Genomic DNA, 19196 nt, shown 5'->3' with positions numbered 1-19196 from the left:
AAAGAGTTATAATATATAATGTTCAAAATTGTATGTTTTAATAAACTGTACAATTAAGTGATATGGAACTGGGGCATAAGGCTTAATTTTATTGGGGGTTAAGTTAGTTTGAGAAAGTTTCCTATAGAGTTAGATATAGCTGAATCTTGAGATAAATGATCAGTATGGGATCAAGTTATGATTAAGCAGGAGGGACAGTTGCAGACTGTCAGGGGAGAAATTGCACTGATACGGAGTTGAGAATGACATTGCATGTTAAGGGCAGATGTTAACTGCAGGTTCACTCTATATTTTCTCAAACATACTTGGAGGCTGAAAGGAGGGAACTAGTAGAGAGTTCAGTGTTAAGATGCAAGAAGGGGAGGGGGGATCTTCATGGAGTGGGTGGAAAGTTGTTAGCAATGGAAGGGAGGAGTTACCTGACTTTTGCTAAGGTGAAGGGGAAGGTAGATGTTTGGGGACATTATTGTCTTAAATTTTAATCTTAAGTGAGGCAGTGTCATCTGGGAGAACAAAGTTACAAGCATAGGAATAAGTACTCAATAGAGCAAAATGCTTTAAGGAGTCATTATGGAGAGTAAGCCATAGTTTAGAATTAGGACTGTGTTAAGCAGCTAAATTAGTTGCTTTTGAACAATATGAGCTTACGATGTTTTCTGAAAAAAATTGTATATACTGCATGACAGGTAAAAGAACAGAAATGGTTGATTGGGATATTTTTGAATCGGGGTTATAGTGACACTTGATTAAGTTTAAAATTTAATATTTTGATTTAGATTATTTGTAACATAAACTCTGAAGCATTTATTTATCATCAAAAGCATAAAGATGTACAAGATCCAGAACCTCATTGACAGCATGAGAGATGATGTTAAGGACACTTCACAAATAAAAGTAATTGAATACTTAGAGCATATTGATTTCCTGGGAGGTGATATTTAAGTTCCAAGGCATACAGAGAAACTTTGCAAAAGGGCATATCACTCTCCTAGTCTATCCCAGCAGTACACTCTAAGGGATACTTAAACTGTATGATGCCCACCCCCATCGTACAGAGGCTGTTCATCCTCATGATGTAGAAGGGGAAACCTTTTTCTTTTCTCTACACTTTGTGTGTATTTAGGTAGTTCTTGAAGCATTGTAACACTCTTATAATCAGTTTTCTGAAAAGTTTCAGAAAGTTTTCTCTGCTTCCCTTTTATAGGAAAAAATACCTTATACTCCAGGGAACCATTTAATGTAATAAAAGAAAACTGTACAAGTGAGTTTTATAACAATAATTTAAATTTGTGTTTAGTCTCACTTTAAACTAGTGTATTCAGTCTGCTAAAGGTCTAACTTTTAATCTTTACATTTCTCCTGTTTCAAATAAATTATAAATTGATAGCATTCCACTTACAGAATACTAGTCAATGGACTGTAATGGATAATTAAACAATGGATATTGTCTCATATATTTTTTGACCGCAAAATTTTTTAAAAGTTTTTTTCCAAATAAGAAAGTAAGTTCTTCCCTATTTGTGGACGTTGTTAATCTGTGTACTCTTATAATTTGTGACAGAGATTGTTGTCACTTTTAAATTAATTGTTTAAGTTCCTTTCAGTGGAATTTTATGTATAATATTAGGGATTCAAGGTGACAAGAAACAGAAATAAAATAACTGTGCCATAAAATTTTATTTGAACTCTATTGAGACTAACCAATTCTAGAGCATTTGTGTATCTGGATTTCATTCAAAAATGACTTCTCTACATTATTATGTCCCTGAGAGACTCTAGAATGTGCAGCATAGAAATTTTCCCCTCTTAAAAAAGTAATTACAATATATAAATCCTTAATACTTTGAGCTAATTGGTTGGGGATGTCTGTGTCAATGAGAAATCAATTACTTTTAAAGATATTTATACATTAAAAATAGTAAATTGAACATAGCTATCTCCTTAATTTACCTTGATAAGTATGTAAGAATGGATTTGTCATATCTATTTTATGTAAATGGACAGGGTGATAAAGTTGCTGCCTTTAAGGAACTTATGATTTCCTAGTGGTATAAAATAAGTACTCATGTATCTATTATATAGGCTAGATCAAGGTTTCAAGGAGTGGGGGAACTTGACCCCAGGAGATATTTGGTAATGTCCGGGGACATTTTTGACTGTCACAACTTGGGGCTATTACTGATATCTAGTGGGTAGAAGCCAGGGATGCTGCTAAGCATCCTACAGTGAACAAGACTGCCCACACAACAAAGAATTACCTGGTCCAAAATGTCAGTGGTGATTGAGATTGAGCAATGCTGGGCTAGAGTAAGATAAATGTCTTAAGTGAAAACAGAGTGATGTGCAAGTTTGAAGAGGGAGCGGTGACATGATTGTGTTGGTAGAACATCAGAGGGGGCTTTATAATGGAGATGGAGGATGGGCTTTGAAGGGGGAAGGATCAGATTTTATACTTAATCATAAAAAGAGGATACTATATGAATATTGACGTCCTAGAGTCTCTTCAAACTCAAAATGTCAAAAAAAGATCAACTTTTGTTATTGACCCTAGGCCCCCTGATCTCCCAGACCAGAAAGTTGGGAATTATTCTTGACTCTTCACTGTCCCTCACCCTCTATATCTGGTTAGGACCTAAGGCCTCTTGATCATAACTGTTTGAATAGCTTTCAGATTTGTTTCCTTCCTGTCTGTTCTCACTGCCATTGTTGTTGTTCAGGTCCTCCTCTCCTCACCTTTAACTGGACCTATCAACAGTTTTCCCAAATTATCTCTCTGCCTCATGTTCAGTTTGCTTCAAGTCCAATTAGTCTTTCACACTGTAGCTGGAGCACTCTAATATGCAAATCTGATTGTCACTTGTTGCTACTAAAACACCTTCGATCCAGTAAGCCAGCTCCTTAATAATACGTTGCTTATTCCTTGTTTTGAACTTTACAAAAATGTGAAAAAGCTAATACATAACTCTGCTTTATATAACTGGTAATTTTTATATTATATTAATATTAAGTTGCTCAGATTCATCCAAATTGTTGTATGAAGCTGTAGTTCATTCTATTTTTAAAAAAATTATATATTTATTTATTTTATTTATGGCTGCGTTGGGTCTTTGTTGCCGCACACAGGCTTTTCTCTGGTTGTGGCGAGTAGGGGCTACTCTTCGTTGCGGTCTGCGGGCTTCTCATTGCGGTGGCTTCTCTTGTTGTGGAGCACGGTCTCTAGGTGTGCAGGCTTCAGTAGTTGTGGCGCACGGGCTTAAGTTGCTCCATGGCATGTGGCATCTTCCCGGACCAGGGCTTGAACCTGTGTCCCCTGCATTGGCGGGTGGATTCTTAACCACTGCGCCTCCAGGGAAGTCCCTGTAGTTCATTCTTTTTGGTGGCTCCATTATCTTTCATTGTGTGACTATAGTATAGTTTATCCACTGTCTTACTCCTGGCCATTTGGGTTGTTAACATATTTTTGCTCTTGTGAGCAGTGCTGCTATAAGCGTTATTATACATGTCTTCTGTTGGGCACGTGCAAGAATTTCTCTTGTGTTTATTCTTGGGAGTGGAATAGCTGGATTGTATGGTATGTTAATGTTCAAATTAAGGAGATAATGCCAACTGGTTTACAGTTTACCTTTCCATCAACCTCTGTAAGAGATCCTATGAATTCGTATCTCCTCCAACACATAGTATTGTCAGATTTAAACATTTTGGCCAAACGAGTTTATTATTTTTAATTTTTTTGGCTGCACTGAGGCATGTGAGATCTTAGTTGAACGACCAGGAATTGAACCCGCACCCCCTGCAGTGGAAGCGCGGAATCCTAACCACTGGACTGCTAGGGAATTCCCCCAAATGAGTTTAAAATGGTAGTTCAATGACGTCTTTTTTTTTTTGTAGTATGAAACTATTTTTTTTAATTGAAGTGTAGTTGATTTACAATGCTGTGTTAGTTTCAGGTGTACAGCAAAGTGACTCAGTTATTTATATATATGTGTGTATGTGTGTGTATATATATATTTTTTTCAGATTCTTTTCCATTATAGGTTATTACAAGATATTGAATATAGTTCCCAGTGCTATACAGTAAGTCCTTGTTGTTTATCTATTTTATATATAGTATCTGTTAATCCCAAACTCCTAATTTATCCCTTCCCGCTCCTTTCTCCTTTGGTAACCATAAGTTTGTCTTCTATATCTGTGAGTCTGTTTCTGTTTTGTAAATAAGGTCATTTGTGTCGTTTTTTAAAGATTCCACATATAAGTGATATCATATAACATTTGTCTTTCTCTGTCTAATTTACTTCATTTAGTATGATAATCTAGATCCATCCATGTGGCTGCAAATGACACTATTTCATTCTTTTTTAAGACTGAGTAATATTCCATTGTATATACATCTTTATCCATTCATCTGTTGATGGACACTTAGGTTGCTTCCATATCCTGGCTACTGTAAACAGAGCTGCAGTGAACATTGTGGTACATGACTCTTTTTGAATTATGGTTTTCTTAGGGTATATGCCCAGTAGCAGGATTGCTGGGTCATATGGTAGTTCTGTTTTTAGTTTCTTAAGGAACCTCCATACTGTTCTCCATAGTGGCTGTATCAATTTACATTCCCACCAACAGTGCAAGAGGGCTCCATTTTCTCCACACCCTCTCCAGCATTTATTGCTTGTAGACTTCTTGATGGTGGCCATTCTGACTGGTTTGAGGTGATACCTTTCTTGGTTTATATTTCCCTGATCACCAGTTTCATTAACATATCTTCAAATGTCTTACCTACTTGGCCATATATGTTTCCTGTACTGTGAAATAATTTATTTTGCCCCAAATACTAATACTATACTAATCATTTGTCCATTTTGTATATTGTATTTTCTCCTAGTTTGTAACTTGTCTTTTTTGCTTTCTAAGGAGTCATTTGCTGAACAAATGTTCTACATTTTAATACAGTCAAATTTATCAGTCTTTTATAGTCACTATTTTTTGTGTCTTGTTTAAGAATGTGTAAAATATATTCATGTATGTTTTTTACTAAAGGTTTTAAAGGTTTGTTTTGGGTGTTTCAGTTCCTCATCAATGTGGAGTTGATTTTTATGTATAGTGTGAGGTAGAGGTCCTATTTTGTATTTTAGTACATGGACCATCTTTTTCCAGATATATCCCTGCCTACTTCTTTTCTTTTTAACATTTTACTGAGATATAATTCACATGCCAAAATTTCACTCATTTAAAGTATATAGTTTATTGGTTGTTAGTTGTACACTCATCACTGCAGTCTAATTTTGGGATATTTTTATCACTTCAAAAAGAAACCCCATACCCATTAGCATACCCCCCCACCCCGCCACCAATCTAGACCTAGGCAACCTCTAACTTACTTTTTGTATTTATAGATTTGTTGATTCTGAACATTTTATATAAATAGATTCTTACAGTATGTGGCCCTTTGTGATAGTCTTCTTTCGTTTATCATGTTTTAAAGTTCATTTATGTTGTAGCATATATCAGTACTTCATTCCGTTTTATATCTGAATAATATTCTATTGTACATTTTGTTTGTCCATTCATCAGTTGATGGACAGTTGGGTTGTTTCCATTCTTTGGCTATTATAAATAATATTGCTATGAATATTATGTAAAAGTTGGGTAGATGTATGTTTTCATTTCTCTTATACATGTAGGAGTAGAATTGCTGGATCATATGTTTTTTTTTTTAACATCTTTATTGGGGTATAATTGCTTTACAATGGTGTGTTAGTTTCTGCTTTATAACAAAGTGAATCAGTTATACATATACATATGTTCCCATATCTCTTCCCTCTTGCGTCTTGGATCATATGTTAATTCTATGTTTGACATTTTGAGGAAATGCTAAATTGTTTTCCAAAGTGGCTGCACCATATTACATTTCCAGTAGCAGTGTATGAGGATTCCAGTTTCTTCATATCTTCACCAACACTTGTTGCTATCTGTATTTTTGTTTACAGTCATCCTAGTAAGTGTGAAGTATAATCTCATTATAGTTTTGATTTGCATTTTGCGAATGACTAATGATGTTGACCTCCTTTCATGTGTTTATTGTCCATTTATATATCTTCCTAAGGAAATGTCTGTTTAGATTCTGTCCACTTTCTAATTGGGTTGTCTTTTCCTTATTACTGAGTTATAAGAGTTTTTTTTTTTCTTTTTCTTCTATACATAAAACCCTTACCCAAGTATATAGCTTGCAAATGTTTCTTTCCTAGTCTGTGGGTCGTCTGCTTTGAAACACAAAATTTGAAAATTTTGATGAAGCCCATTTTATCTTTTTTTTTCTTATGTTGCTTGTGCTTTCTGTGTCATATCTAAGGAGCCATTGCCTAATCCAGGGTTATGAAGATTTACTCTTGTTTTCTTTTGGTTTTATAGTTTTAGCACTTACGTTAGACATATTATCCATCTTGAGTTCTTTTGTTTGTTTGTTTGTTTTTCAATTATAACTTTTTTCTTACCAGTAAATACTGTATTTTACCCCTCAGGTGTGTTGGTACTTTTTTGTTTTTCAGTACACGGGCCTCTCACTGTTGTGGCCTCTCCTGTTGCAGAGCACAGGCTCCGGATGCACAGGCTAAGCGGCCATGGCTCACGGGCCCAGCCGCTCCGCGTCATGTGGGATCTTCCTGGACCGGGGCACGAACCCACGTCCCCTGCATCAGCAGGCCAACTCTCAACCACTGCACCACCAGGGAAGCCCAGTACTTATTTTTTAAATTAATTTTTTTATTGGAGTATAGTTGATTTACAACGTTGTGTTAGTTTCTGCTGTACAGCAAACTGAATCAGCCATGCATATACATATATCCACTCTCTTCTAGACTCCATTCCCATATAGGTCATTACAGAGCAACTAATAGAGTTCCCTGTGCTATACAGTAGGTTCTTATTAGTTATCTTTTATATGTAGTAGTGTGTATATGTCAATCCCAATCCCCCAGTTTATCTCCCCCCTTTCCCCTTGGTAACCATAAGTTGGTTTTCTACATCTGTGACTCTTTCTGTTTTGTAAATAGTTTCATTTGTATCATTTTTTTAGATTCCACATATAAGCGATATCATATGATATTTGTCTTTCTCTGTCTGACTTAGTTCACTCAGTATAACAATCTCTAGGTCCCTGTATGTTGCTACAGATGGCATTATTTCATTCTTTTTTATGGCTGAATAATATCCCATGGTATATATATACCACATCATCTTTATCCATTCCTCCATTGATGGACATTTATTTAGGTTGCTTCCGTGTCCTGGCTATTGCAAGTAGTGCTGCAATGAACATTGGGATGCATGTATCCTTTCGAATTACGGTTTTCTCTGGATATATGCACAGGAGTGGGATTGCTGGGTCGTATGGTAGTTCTATTTTTAGTTTTTTAAGGAACCTCCATACTGTTATCCATAGTGGCTTTGCCAATTTACATTCCCCCCAACAGTGCAAGAGGGTTCCCTTTTCTCCACACCCTCTCCAGCATTTGTTGTTTATAGATTTTTTGATGATGGCCATTCTGACTGGTGTGAGGTGATACCTCATTATAGTTTTGATTTGCATTTCTCTAATAATTAGTGATGTTGAACATCTTTTCATATGCCTCTTGGCTATCTGTCCATCTTGAGTTCTTTGTGTATGGTGTGAGATCAGGGTCCAACTTTGTTCTTTTGCATATGTATATCTAGTTGTCCCAGCACCATTTCCGGAAAATACCTTTCTTTCCTCATCCAGTTTTCTTGTTACCCTTGTCGAAAATCAACTGACCATAAATGTGAAAGTTTATTTCTGGACTCTCAATTCTATTCCATTGATCTGCATATCTGTTCTTTTTTTTTTTGCGGTGTGCGGGCCTCTCACTGTTGTGGCCTTTCCTGTTGTGGAGCACAGGCTTCAGACGCGCAGGCTCAGTGGCCATGGCTCACGGGCCTAGCTGCTCCGTGGCATGTGGGATCTTCCCGGACCGGGGCACGAACCCGTGTCCCCTGCATCGGCAGGCAGACTCTCAACCACTGCGCCACCAGGGAAGCCCTGTATATCTGTTCTTATCCTGGTACCACTCTATCTTGATTTCTGTAGCTCTGTATTAAGTTTTGTAATCAGGAGGTGTGAGTCTTCTTCCAACATTGTTCTTTTTCAAGATTGCTTTGGCTATTTCGAGACCAATATGAATTTTAGGATCAGCTTGTCAATTTCTTCAGAAAGTGCAGTTTGGGATTTTGATAGGGGTCGTGTTGAATCTGTAGGTCAATTTGGGGAAATTTTACCATCTTAACAATATTAAGTTTTCCAGTCCATGAATATGGGATGTCTTTTGATTTATTTGTATCTTTAGTTTCTTTCAATAATATTTTGTTGTCTTCCTCAGTCTTTATTTTCTGACATACTATCATATAGAAAAAAATAGAATTTTTTCTTAATTTCATTTTTGGGATATTCATTGCTAGTTTATTGAAATATGTTTGTTTTTTTTTTGTGGCTGCACCACGTGGCTTGTGGAATCTTAGTTCCCCGACCAGGGATTGAACCTGGGCCTTAGGCAGTGAAAGTACGGAGTCCTAACCACTGGACCCAAATATAATTGACTTTTTTTTTAGTAGACTTTATTATTATTATTTTTAGTATTTATTTATTTATTTATCTATTTATTTAGTGGGCTGTGTCAGGTGTTCATTGTGGCATGTGGGATCTTCATTGTGGCACGTGGGATCTTTCATTGCAGTGCTTGTTGCGGTGCACGGGCTCTTTGTTGCAGCACACAGGCTTCTCTCTAGTTGTGGCGTGTGGGTTTCCTCTTCTCTAGTTGTGTCGTGGGCTCCAGAATGCATGGGCTCTGTACTTTGCGGCATGCAGGCTTTTTAGTTGAGGCACGCAAGCTCAGTAGTTGTGGCACACAGGCTTAGTTGCCCCACAGCATGTGGGATCTTAGTTCCCCGACCAGGGATTGAACCTGCGTCCCCTGCATGCGTCCCCTGCATTGGAAGGCGATTTCTTTACCACTGGACCACCAGGGAAGTCCCTATAATTGACTTTTACATAGTGGTCTTTTATCTTGCAACCTTGCTGAACTTGTTTCTTCATTCTAATAGTTTTTTAATGGATTCATTAGCATTTTCTGTATGTACGATCATGTCATCTGCAAATAGAGATAGTTACACTTCTTCCTTTCGAATCTGGATGCCTTTTATTTCAGTTTCTTGCCTAATCATCCTGGCTAGAACTTCTAGTACAGTGTTGAGTAGATATGGTGAGAGTGGACATTCTTGTCTTATTCCTGAATTTAGGAGGAATGCATTCAGTCTTTCACCATTAAATATGATATTAGCTCTTTTTTTTCATAGATGCCCTTTTTCAGGTTGAAGAAATTCCTTTTTATATGTAGTTTTTTGTCTTTTATTGCATTAATATGGTATATTACATTGATAGGCTTTTAGCTGTTATATCCTTCTTGCATTCCTGGCCTACCTGCTTTTCAGTTTAGTCTCATAGTGTCCCAAAACTCTACATTCCAGCCTGCCAAATTCCATGCTGTTCCTTGAAAGTATCATGCTATTCCATGTTTTCATGTTATTTTTGCCCTTACTGTTGATGTCCTTCTTCTCCCTCTTTTCTGCCTTGTGAACTCCTGTTGATCTTTTGTATCCAAGATCAGGCCTTTCTTTATTACCTTTTCCCTTTCCTGCATCCTCTACATATAGGGATTACTCTATCCCTCTAATGTAGCTGCTGTGATCCTTTATTGCAATTAATATACTTCCCCTATTGTAACATTCATTATCAATTTAATAACTTTTCCAGAAAAAGAGAAACACTACCACAATAAGCACATACATGGATTTTAGAAATGTTAACATTAGACGAAAATGTGCATTGTAAGATCAAAGAAATATGGTATTTGTTTACATTTCTCTTTTTATTGATTTTGGAGGTTTTTGAGTATAGTTGCTTTATTGCCATTCCAACATTTAGTATAGTGTGTGGTACACAGTAGATGTTTAGCACATTTGTTCAATTTAGCCTGCTTCTTACCCTGGGTGCCTTTTCAGGTCCCTCCACAGTTTGTCTCTTTCCTTTTCCACTATGTTTTCCAAATACTTCTCATGTATGTACCTGTTCTTCAGTCAGATTGGACTTCTTACTGTCTCTCTGATTTTTGTTTTTATTGTTTTGTTATATTATTTAAAAAAAGAAAAGCTATCAGAAAGCAAAAAGTAATAACAGCTTATTAATTGCTTCATAAGCAGAGATATGATTATTAAACTTTAACAGTTGCAAATTAGCTATAGTTTTTATATATTGTTATATTGTATCACTGAATATGTTTTTATTTTAGAATAGTTGACTGCTTTTAAATATTTAGGTTAACTAATAAAATTGATTTGTAAGTAATGTTTATGACATTAAATAACATGTTTGGCATTAAAATTATTATAAAATGTTTTGAGGATTAATCTGTTGTTTTAACTAATCCCATCTTGAAAATCATATTTGTAGATGAAGTCCAGGAAAAACTGTGAGATGAATGCCTATTTTGGCTTGGGTTTAGCAGATTTTCCAGTAGTATAGCTTTAAATTGTTTAAAATTATTTTCATGTGTCTTGGTCTAGTTTTCTCTTCTTACATTGGTCTACTGTCCTCCATTTGCCATAAACTCTCAGAAATAATTGCTGTATATATTTTCACTGCTTCTCTTGTAAAAAACCTCATCAACTCATGAATGAATGTTTTCTCAACATTAATTTATGTAATGTTGTTGCCTTAAAAGTCTTTCCATTATAGTCTGTTGTATACTTTTCTTCCAAATTGTTCTTTCTGAGAGTTTTGTTTATGCCACTGTTCCACTGAAGAAAAATGCTTTATAACATGATTTTTAACGACTGCCTAATAGTCTATTGTATGTATGCACCATATTTTATTTAATCATTCCTCTATTGTTAGTTGTTTAAGTTACTATTTAATATCAGTACATAGCCAGGTGCAGTTGTGCTCTTAGCTTTACATTGCTTCCCTCAAGAGGAGTTTAAACTCTTTGAGGGCAGATAACACTTTCTATACAAAAATACCCTATAGTGTTTGGTTGACTGCAGTGTCTCTCTGCAACAGTTGATAGTAAATGCTTGTCAGATTTCTAAACTTAAAATTATGGGAAGGAGCATGATAATTTTATGTACTGACTTCTTATTCTATTTGTGTGACTATAAACTAGAGGAATGGCTTTGCCATGGTATCTTGGTGATCTTGCACATCTCCACATAGGCAAGGCTGAACCACAGTCTGACTCAAATCTTGGGGAAAGACTCTCTGATCCTCCCTGGTACATGGCAAGATAGGTGACATAAGGTCATTTTGTGTCCACCTCCCTATCTTGTGGGAGGCTGCCTCAAGGCAGTTTATTATCTCCTTCCCTCATTCTGGTGAGACATGGGACATTCTTTCAGATACGGTTGTGAGTATAAAATTGCAAAGCAGCAGTCTAGAGTTGGCTCCTCCATGACAGAGCAACCCTCTGTGCATGTTGTCTGTTATTTGGTCCTTCTCTCCAGTTTGGTTTTGTCCTGTGGGACTAGGGACATGGGGAAGTGACACCATACAGATCATGCTTTCTCTGTCTGTGTTAGTAATAAACTGTCTGAATCCATTTGGTCTTATTGGTAGCTGCCAGTGTGCTGCTGTGTAGGAGCCACTTGAACATTTAAGATATACTAGTGGGGTTTTCTTTGGCCTGGTTTGTGGAATTTGTCATTTCTTTGTAATTAGTTTACTGTAACTTGCTTTTAATTTCAGCATCCAATATTTAGTGCCTTGTTAAATAGCTCAAATAAGGATGATCCTTGCTCCGTAAATACAGTTTTTTGTTTTTTTTTTTTCGGTACGCGGGCCTCTCACTGCTGTGGCCTCTACCGTTGCGGAGCACAGGCTCTGGACGCGCAGGCTCAGCGGCCATGGCTCACGGGCCCAGCCGCTCCGCGGCATGTGGGATCCTCCCGGACCAGGGCATGAACCCCTGTCCCCTGCATCAGCAGGAGGACTCTCAACCACTGCGCCACCAGGGAAGCCCAATACAGTATTTTTTTAAGGGGCACAGTACACCGGCTGTAAAATTTGTCTTAATCTGGATACAGCAAAGATGAAGCAGTTAGTTTTGTTTAGCATAGTAGCTTGCACTTGGGTTTTTTTGTTTTGTTTTGTTTTGTTGGGGTTTTTTTTACCCTCCTCCAGGACTGCTTTTGTTTTGGAATCCAAAGCCTACTAGAGTTATATTGGGAAGTCAGTTTGACATAGACTGTTCTTATGTTACATTAGACTTTCCTTTCTCATGCAGTAGAAATGTACTAAGGTATCATAATTAATGCAAATAAAAAGTATACTGTGTGCTTGTCCCTCAGTATCCATGGGGGATTGGTTCTAGGACCCCAGTGAATACCAAAATCCACAGATGCTCAAGTCCCTTATGTAAAATGGCCTAGTACAATTGGCCCTCCATATCTGTGGGTTCCCCATCTGTAGATAAGGAGGGCCTACTGTATAAACAGATCCATTTGATTTTCAGTGACTAGTTGACATTGACCTAGGCAGAAAGTACATCAATGTTAGATTAATCATGCATCAGTTCAGATATCTTAGAGATGGTCAAGGTGACATGTTTTGTTATCACTTACTTCATTATCAGACTAATTATAACAATTCAAATTGTATAGTTTTGGGGGTTTGCTTTATGAAAATAATTTACATGAAAGCATGATTTTTGACATTAAAACTTGCATACTTTCATAGTAATTTGCATTTTAAAAATTATGACATATAATATTGGATTAGCAATAAAACATGACAGCACAGTGGTGATGTTTGGTAGCGGGCCAAGTTGTGCCCCATAAAAACAAAATAATCATATATAATACCAACTTATAATTAGCCTATAGCTGTCTGGATACATCATTCTTATGAATGAAATATATATGGTTAGAATTCAGTTTACATTCTGAAATATAATACTTTTAAAGTAGTATAATATTAATAGTGTTTCCTTATAACAGAAGCATGCTTGCTTATTGTAGAAAATTTAGAATATTAAAAGCATAAAGAAGAAAATACAAAACGCTCCTTATTCTACCAACCTTGAGTAAACATTAACATTTTGGTGTATTTCCTTCATACCCCCACACTCATCACCTTGTACATACATACCTGTCGGTCTTTGTATGTGTATATACTGAGTGTATAAAATGTACATTTTAAAATGAAACAATTGGCTCATACTGTGTATATAGTTTAATATTTTGAGTGTTCTAGTTTTTACCCTCTGAGCATTCTTATTTCCATATTAAGGAATAAAGTCTATAATATTATTTTTAAAGGTTGCGGGATATTTCACTTTGAGGGTATACTGTATTTTAGTTAGCCTTTACCTATTGTTGGACATTGAAGTTGTTTCTAATATTCTACTCTATTAAATAACTGAAATGTACATCATTTTTTATGCATCTTTATTTGGTTTTAAAAATTGCTAGAGATTGAATTCTTGGATCAATGGGTATGAACATTTTTAAGGCTCTTGATTCATATTGGCAAGTTTCCTTCTAGACAGGTTACCTCATTTTGAATTTCCATCAGCGGTATATGGGGAAGTGCCCAATTCAAACTAGCCTTGCCAACATTGGGTAATATCTTTGAAAACTTTTAAATTTGATGGGTGAGTTATAGTGTCTTATTCTTTACATTTCTTTTGATTAACAATGAGGTTGAATATATTTTCATATACATCTTGGTCATTGATGATTTTCATTTTTGAATCTGTTCATGTCCTTGGGCCAGACTTTATCTATGAGTTGTTATCATTTTGCTTTTTGATAGACTGCAGTTTTCCTTTTTATGTAGCAAATCTAGAAATCCTTTCATTTGTGAATTATTTCTTTATTTGATGCTTTGAAAGTCCATCCCTCATTCTAGAATTGAGTGACTATTCACTAGAACGTTTTGCTAGTTTTTTATGATTCATTTTTCATGTTTATCTTTTTCTTCCATCTGGAATTTATTTTAGTGAAAGTTATGTGATGAGGCTCTAACATTTGTCTTTTGAAAATAAAAGTTTTTCAAGAACCACTTAATAATACTACATGAATTCAAAATGCCAAATTTATAGTCTAATAAATTTTATAGGGGTTGAAGTATAGTGTCATTCTCAAATATCACTTTGATGTTTGAATGTCATTATACTGCATTATTTCTTGGTGAAATTGAAACACTTTGTAGAATTTCCTACAGACAACTGTGCATAGAGCTGCCCCTCCCCCCTTAAAAAAAAATAAAGTCTTGTCCTTCCACGTGGCTTAATAGTTGTATGACTCACAGTCCTTTTCTCACTGAGCATGCATATAATCTACCCTCTGGTTAGCAGCTGTGGTTTCTCCTTGCAGCATCTGTTTTTGTTTGCCCCCTTGCTTCTCAAAGTGCCTGTGCTCAAAAGGAGCCTTCCATCATTGGTTGCTGCAGGTCACTAAGGTCTGCTTGTTATTGTTTCTCATAACTGTTGGCTTTAAAGCATTTTTTCTTCACTTTTTCTAATATCTACTTCATACTTTTTTTTCCTCTCCACTGTATTTATGGTTAATATTTTAACATCATGGAGTAGTTTAGAAATTCTTGAGCTGTACATCTTACTCATTCAACAAGGCTTTAATGTTATAGACTGACTTTTCATTATCTTTTCCTGAATGACAGCACAATACCCTTCTAGGGAATACTGAATCAAGAAATCACCTGTCTTTGCTGAGGGCATCTGTTGAAAGCAGATGCCAGAGCCATGGGGTTGTCATTTCCCATCAGGTTCCAACATCAGAGTCTAATACTTCAAAGACACTCTCCATTCTTGCATTGACAGACAGCTGTGGTGCCTCCTGTTTTCTTGTTGCTTTTGTTTCTAGTCCTAACACTTCTTTTAGATGGAAAAGTAGGTAAGGAAGCATTAGTATTTGAGAGTGTATTAATCAGATTTTACGTGCTGTAACTGCTCACATTTGAGTAATATCAGTTACTGAAGAGCACAGAAAATTATTTTCATTTTCATGTTAGGAAATAAGTATTTTAGTTAGTTGATTTTATGCACTCTCCTAAAGACATAATTCTAGCATATATTTTCCATGTAATAAGAACTGAATATAATTGCAATTTCCATCATTTTATTTTAGATCTTTATGAACATTATATATCATTAGGTACAAATTGATAATTTTCCTGTCGTTTCTTTTGCTTACTTCCTCTAAGGATTTTAGGTTGTTACAGAATGTTTATTCATTTCCAGTAGCTCTGAGATAATGAGTAGTAGTAATTAAGTGATTTTGGCGATCTTTTATAGGTAATCATCAGTAGAATTAGAATGTAATTCAGATATAGTCTAGTGCTCATCTACTAAATAACAGTTATACCTCATTTTTCAGTCTGTAGGACTTCTGTAAACTGTGAGATACACCCCAAGGATTATGAAGTATTGGTCCCATCACAACAGCTTTGTAAAAAATCACACTTTTAGTTGAACTAAGTGGGGGTGATTTTTTTTTTTATAATTCCTTTCACTGAAGTGTTATTATCTGAGCCGATAATATTTGGTGCTAGGGTGGAACAATAATTGGGATTGCTTAGACTTGGTGTCTGACTGGCTTTTAAGCTACCCTAACACGTAGTACCTAATTCATGGTGCTTAATGGAATTTTGAATGAGTGGCACAGCCTATGAGTCAAGTCAGAATGCTGCCTGGGAAATAAGAATGAGACTTGGAGGGTGAGAATCAGGATTTGCCTGCCTCTGTCCCAGACTCTAAGGGCAGAACCACAGATAATTTGATGCTTATGATATTTAATTATTTTACTTTGTGTATTTTCTGTGGTGAGGCTGCAACTTCTGATCCTTGGTCAAAAAGGAATGTACACCTTGGGAGATAATTTTCCGTGGGTCTCATGTTTCTGCATATCTTGGGAGTGAGGCACTAACTGCCCTTTGTTCAGGACTATCTTTTGGAAGAAAGGACAATCATGCTTATTATCCAGTAAAATAATGTCTCCCTTCGAACAAAGTGCAGGCATGTGTACTGTCTATTATAAAAGATTTGGGTTCCCGCAGCTTAGACTTCCTCTCCTTTAATGTGATGTATTGTATGTGCAGGAATCCATCTATACCCATATATGTTGCCCCTGTGAGATTTGGGGGGGGCAAGAGGAACTGATACAGACTTGCTGCTCATGCCACTTGCTGTGCTGTGAGTAATAAAGTCCTCTGACACGCAGGAGTCTCATGCCTTCTGCTAGCCTCCATTCAACTGTGGTAGGCTAGCTTGTTGGCTGACAAGTAGGCTAAAGTCTCAGATCCTTTAGAGTTCTTGACAGGTACTCAGCCTATAAAATGTTACAAATCTTTTGAAGAAACTCCTTTACTTTTTAATTTTCTTTTTAATCTTTGTTTATTGAGTTGGTTAAAATATTGAAAAATTAATAAGGGTCCATTCTTTAAGGAGCCAAGAAAGCTATGTTTTGGCTCAGACTAAACAGTCCTGAAATGGTAAATTGGGAACAGCTGAGAGCTTTATAATGGTGTTCATTATTTTCTTAACTAAAAATTGGGACTTGAAGTAAGATATATATTCTGCTTCTTATTGCAAGAAGAAATCTAGGCTATGAATGTAGTTAGGAGATTTAGAATTTCTCTGACCCTGCTTTGTGGTTCCAGTGGAACAGAATATTTGGAATCTGGAACAGGAAGTCACAATAGTGTGTTGGAGGAGTGGAAAAGCACACACAGAACATGGACTTAGAAGTCATATCTGAGTTTGGAACCCCTCTGCTGTCAGTTATTACTAGTTTTTTAACGTTATAGTCATGCCATTCAATATGTCTTTGATTCATATGTATAATGAGGAATAGTGGCTACCTCATAAGGTTGTTATGAGGATTAGAAATGATTATGCAAAGCCCATAGCCTTCTGACCTAGCATATGTGGAGGGTGCGTGTGTGCGCGCACACGCGCACACATGAGACAGTTGCTTCAGTTCCACTTAGGTTATTGTTGATGTGAATTTAAAGTTCTGACTTCAAATTATTTCTCTCCTTAACTGTCATGTTTCTTTAAGCAGAAAATTCTCTGTCTCTGTTACTGATGAGTGTTTTCTAAAACACACATCATTGTTAGAAGTTTTTCCATAGGTGAAAATGTGACAGATTTTCAAACATAATCTGGCATTTTTTAAAAATAAGAGGGACTATAGCAATCTATATTATTATCACCCAGAGAAGACTCATGTATCTTAGTTCGTTTTAACAATGTGTGACAGAAGTCATACAGCCTTTTGAACACTGAGTAAAATAAAACTATAATTAGTACAGTATAATAGTATACTTTCTGAAAGTCATTTTCTATATTTTGGCAGAAATGCTAGCTGGTGGGCCAAGAAATGCACTGGGTGACAGATGGACCCGTCTGTGGCTCTTGTGGCTGCAGCTTGGGAGGCAGCAAACAGATTTCCATTCCATCTGACTCCTCTCTTCCCTTCTCTAGCTTCTTTGACCTCTGAAGCTCAAGAGTGATACAGAACATAATTTAGATCAGATTATTTAAAATGATCTATTAATGTCTAACAGGCTCCCAGCAGTTTTACAAGGAGCGATTTGAAGGAGGCAGGAAACAGTACACAGCAGTCTGTCTACTGTTGAGTTATTGCCAATACTGCTTGATATGATTTTATAATAAAAACCAAGACAAAAGAAAAATAGTTCAGTGGTTATAAAGGCACTTATCCTTAAGGATACTGAGATATCATCTTACTGTTTAAGAAAAAAAATGTACGACTATTTAATTAAAAATTTTTTTGCAGGTATTCTCTCATTAATTCTGATTTTTGAGGAATCTGTTTATTTTCTGTGGCTGCTGTAACTAGTGACTACAAACTTGGTGGTTTGAAACAACAGAAATTTATTCTCTTATAGTTCTTGAGACCAGAAGTCCAAAATAAGTCTTTTGAAGCTAAAATCAAGGTATCAGCAGGACCGTAAATCCTCTGGAGGCTCTAGCAGAGAATCCATTCCTTGCCTCTTCCAGCTTCTGGTGACTGCTGGCATTCCTAAGCCACATCACTCCAATGCCTGCCTCCATCTTCACATGGCCTTTTGCTCAATGTGTCTGTCTCATTTCCCTCTGTCTTCCCCCTATAAAGATACATGTGATGGCATTTAGGGCCCAGCTGGGTGATGCAGGATAATCTCCATTGCAGGATACTTAATTATATCTGCAAAAATTTTTACCCTATAAGCCAACATTCACAGGTTCCAGGAATTAGGACCTGATATCTTTGAGGGGCACCATTCAGCTTACTGCAGGAAGATAAGGAGCAAAATTTAATTTCCTTTTTTGTGTGTGTGGGAAAGGTGAAACATCTTTATAATTTTCTTTTCCCAAGTCCTACTTGTCCCCTAAGAAGGCAGACTTTAAAGCTGTTGTGAAATGAATCTCCCCATAAGGAGTAAATTAACAGTTTGTTTTCCATCTTTAGATGGAACCATATTAAATAAAATACCAATTTTGGATGTACTTCTTGAGTATGAATATGTTCTTTTTTAGTCATGTTATTCTAGTTGCCCCAGTGCATGTGTTCATTAAATGATTTTTAATGTTATAAAAACTTCCTTATGGTTTAATTGTACATCACAAGATAAAAACTTAAATCAGAGTTAAATTTTATCCATTATATCTATGTAAACGTTAATTTTCACTTTTTTGAAGGAAAATATGAGATGCTGTTAGTGTGAGATCAAGAAATTAAAATACAGTTTTGTGTTATTGCCTATCTTTGCCTCTATGGTTGTATTTTTCTTTTGCCGCTCTTTCTCTGTTTACCCAATTCTTAGAAAAGATGTTTATACATATTTAAAATCTGAAAAAGCCTAGAACAAGATTTCCTTAATTAGAGGCTTTGTAATGGCTTCAGTTTTAATTTTAACTTTATTATGCTTTACTTAATTAAATTAGAATAATAATTGTAATTTTAAGTGGTATTTACTAAATAAATATACTACCTCATCCAGAAAATAGTTTATGAATTTAATTAAATTCCCTAAGGAAACTCATAATATTATTATTTTTTTATACAGTAGGTTCTTATTAGTTATCTATTTTATACACATCACTGTATACATG

At 36.0% G+C, this 19196-nt stretch overlaps 1 protein-coding gene across 1 annotated transcript in view; it reads left to right on the top strand.

Annotated features, from left to right (window-relative positions):
* The first annotated feature begins 828 nt into the window (after positions 1–828).
* Positions 829–19196, top strand: part of LRCH2 (leucine rich repeats and calponin homology domain containing 2) — an 84290-nt gene continuing 65922 nt past the window's right edge. Inside the window, exon 1 of the mRNA XM_024731895.1 lies at positions 829–931. Coding sequence (XP_024587663.1) covers positions 829–931 — 103 coding nt within the window. The remainder of the gene's footprint in view (positions 932–19196) is intronic.

Source organism: Neophocaena asiaeorientalis, unplaced genomic scaffold (assembly GCF_003031525.2).
Source record: "Neophocaena asiaeorientalis asiaeorientalis breed wild unplaced genomic scaffold, Neophocaena_asiaeorientalis_V1.1 scaffold178, whole genome shotgun sequence".
NCBI lineage: Eukaryota > Metazoa > Chordata > Mammalia > Artiodactyla > Phocoenidae > Neophocaena > Neophocaena asiaeorientalis.
This window is presented reverse-complemented; position numbering and strand designations above follow the sequence as displayed.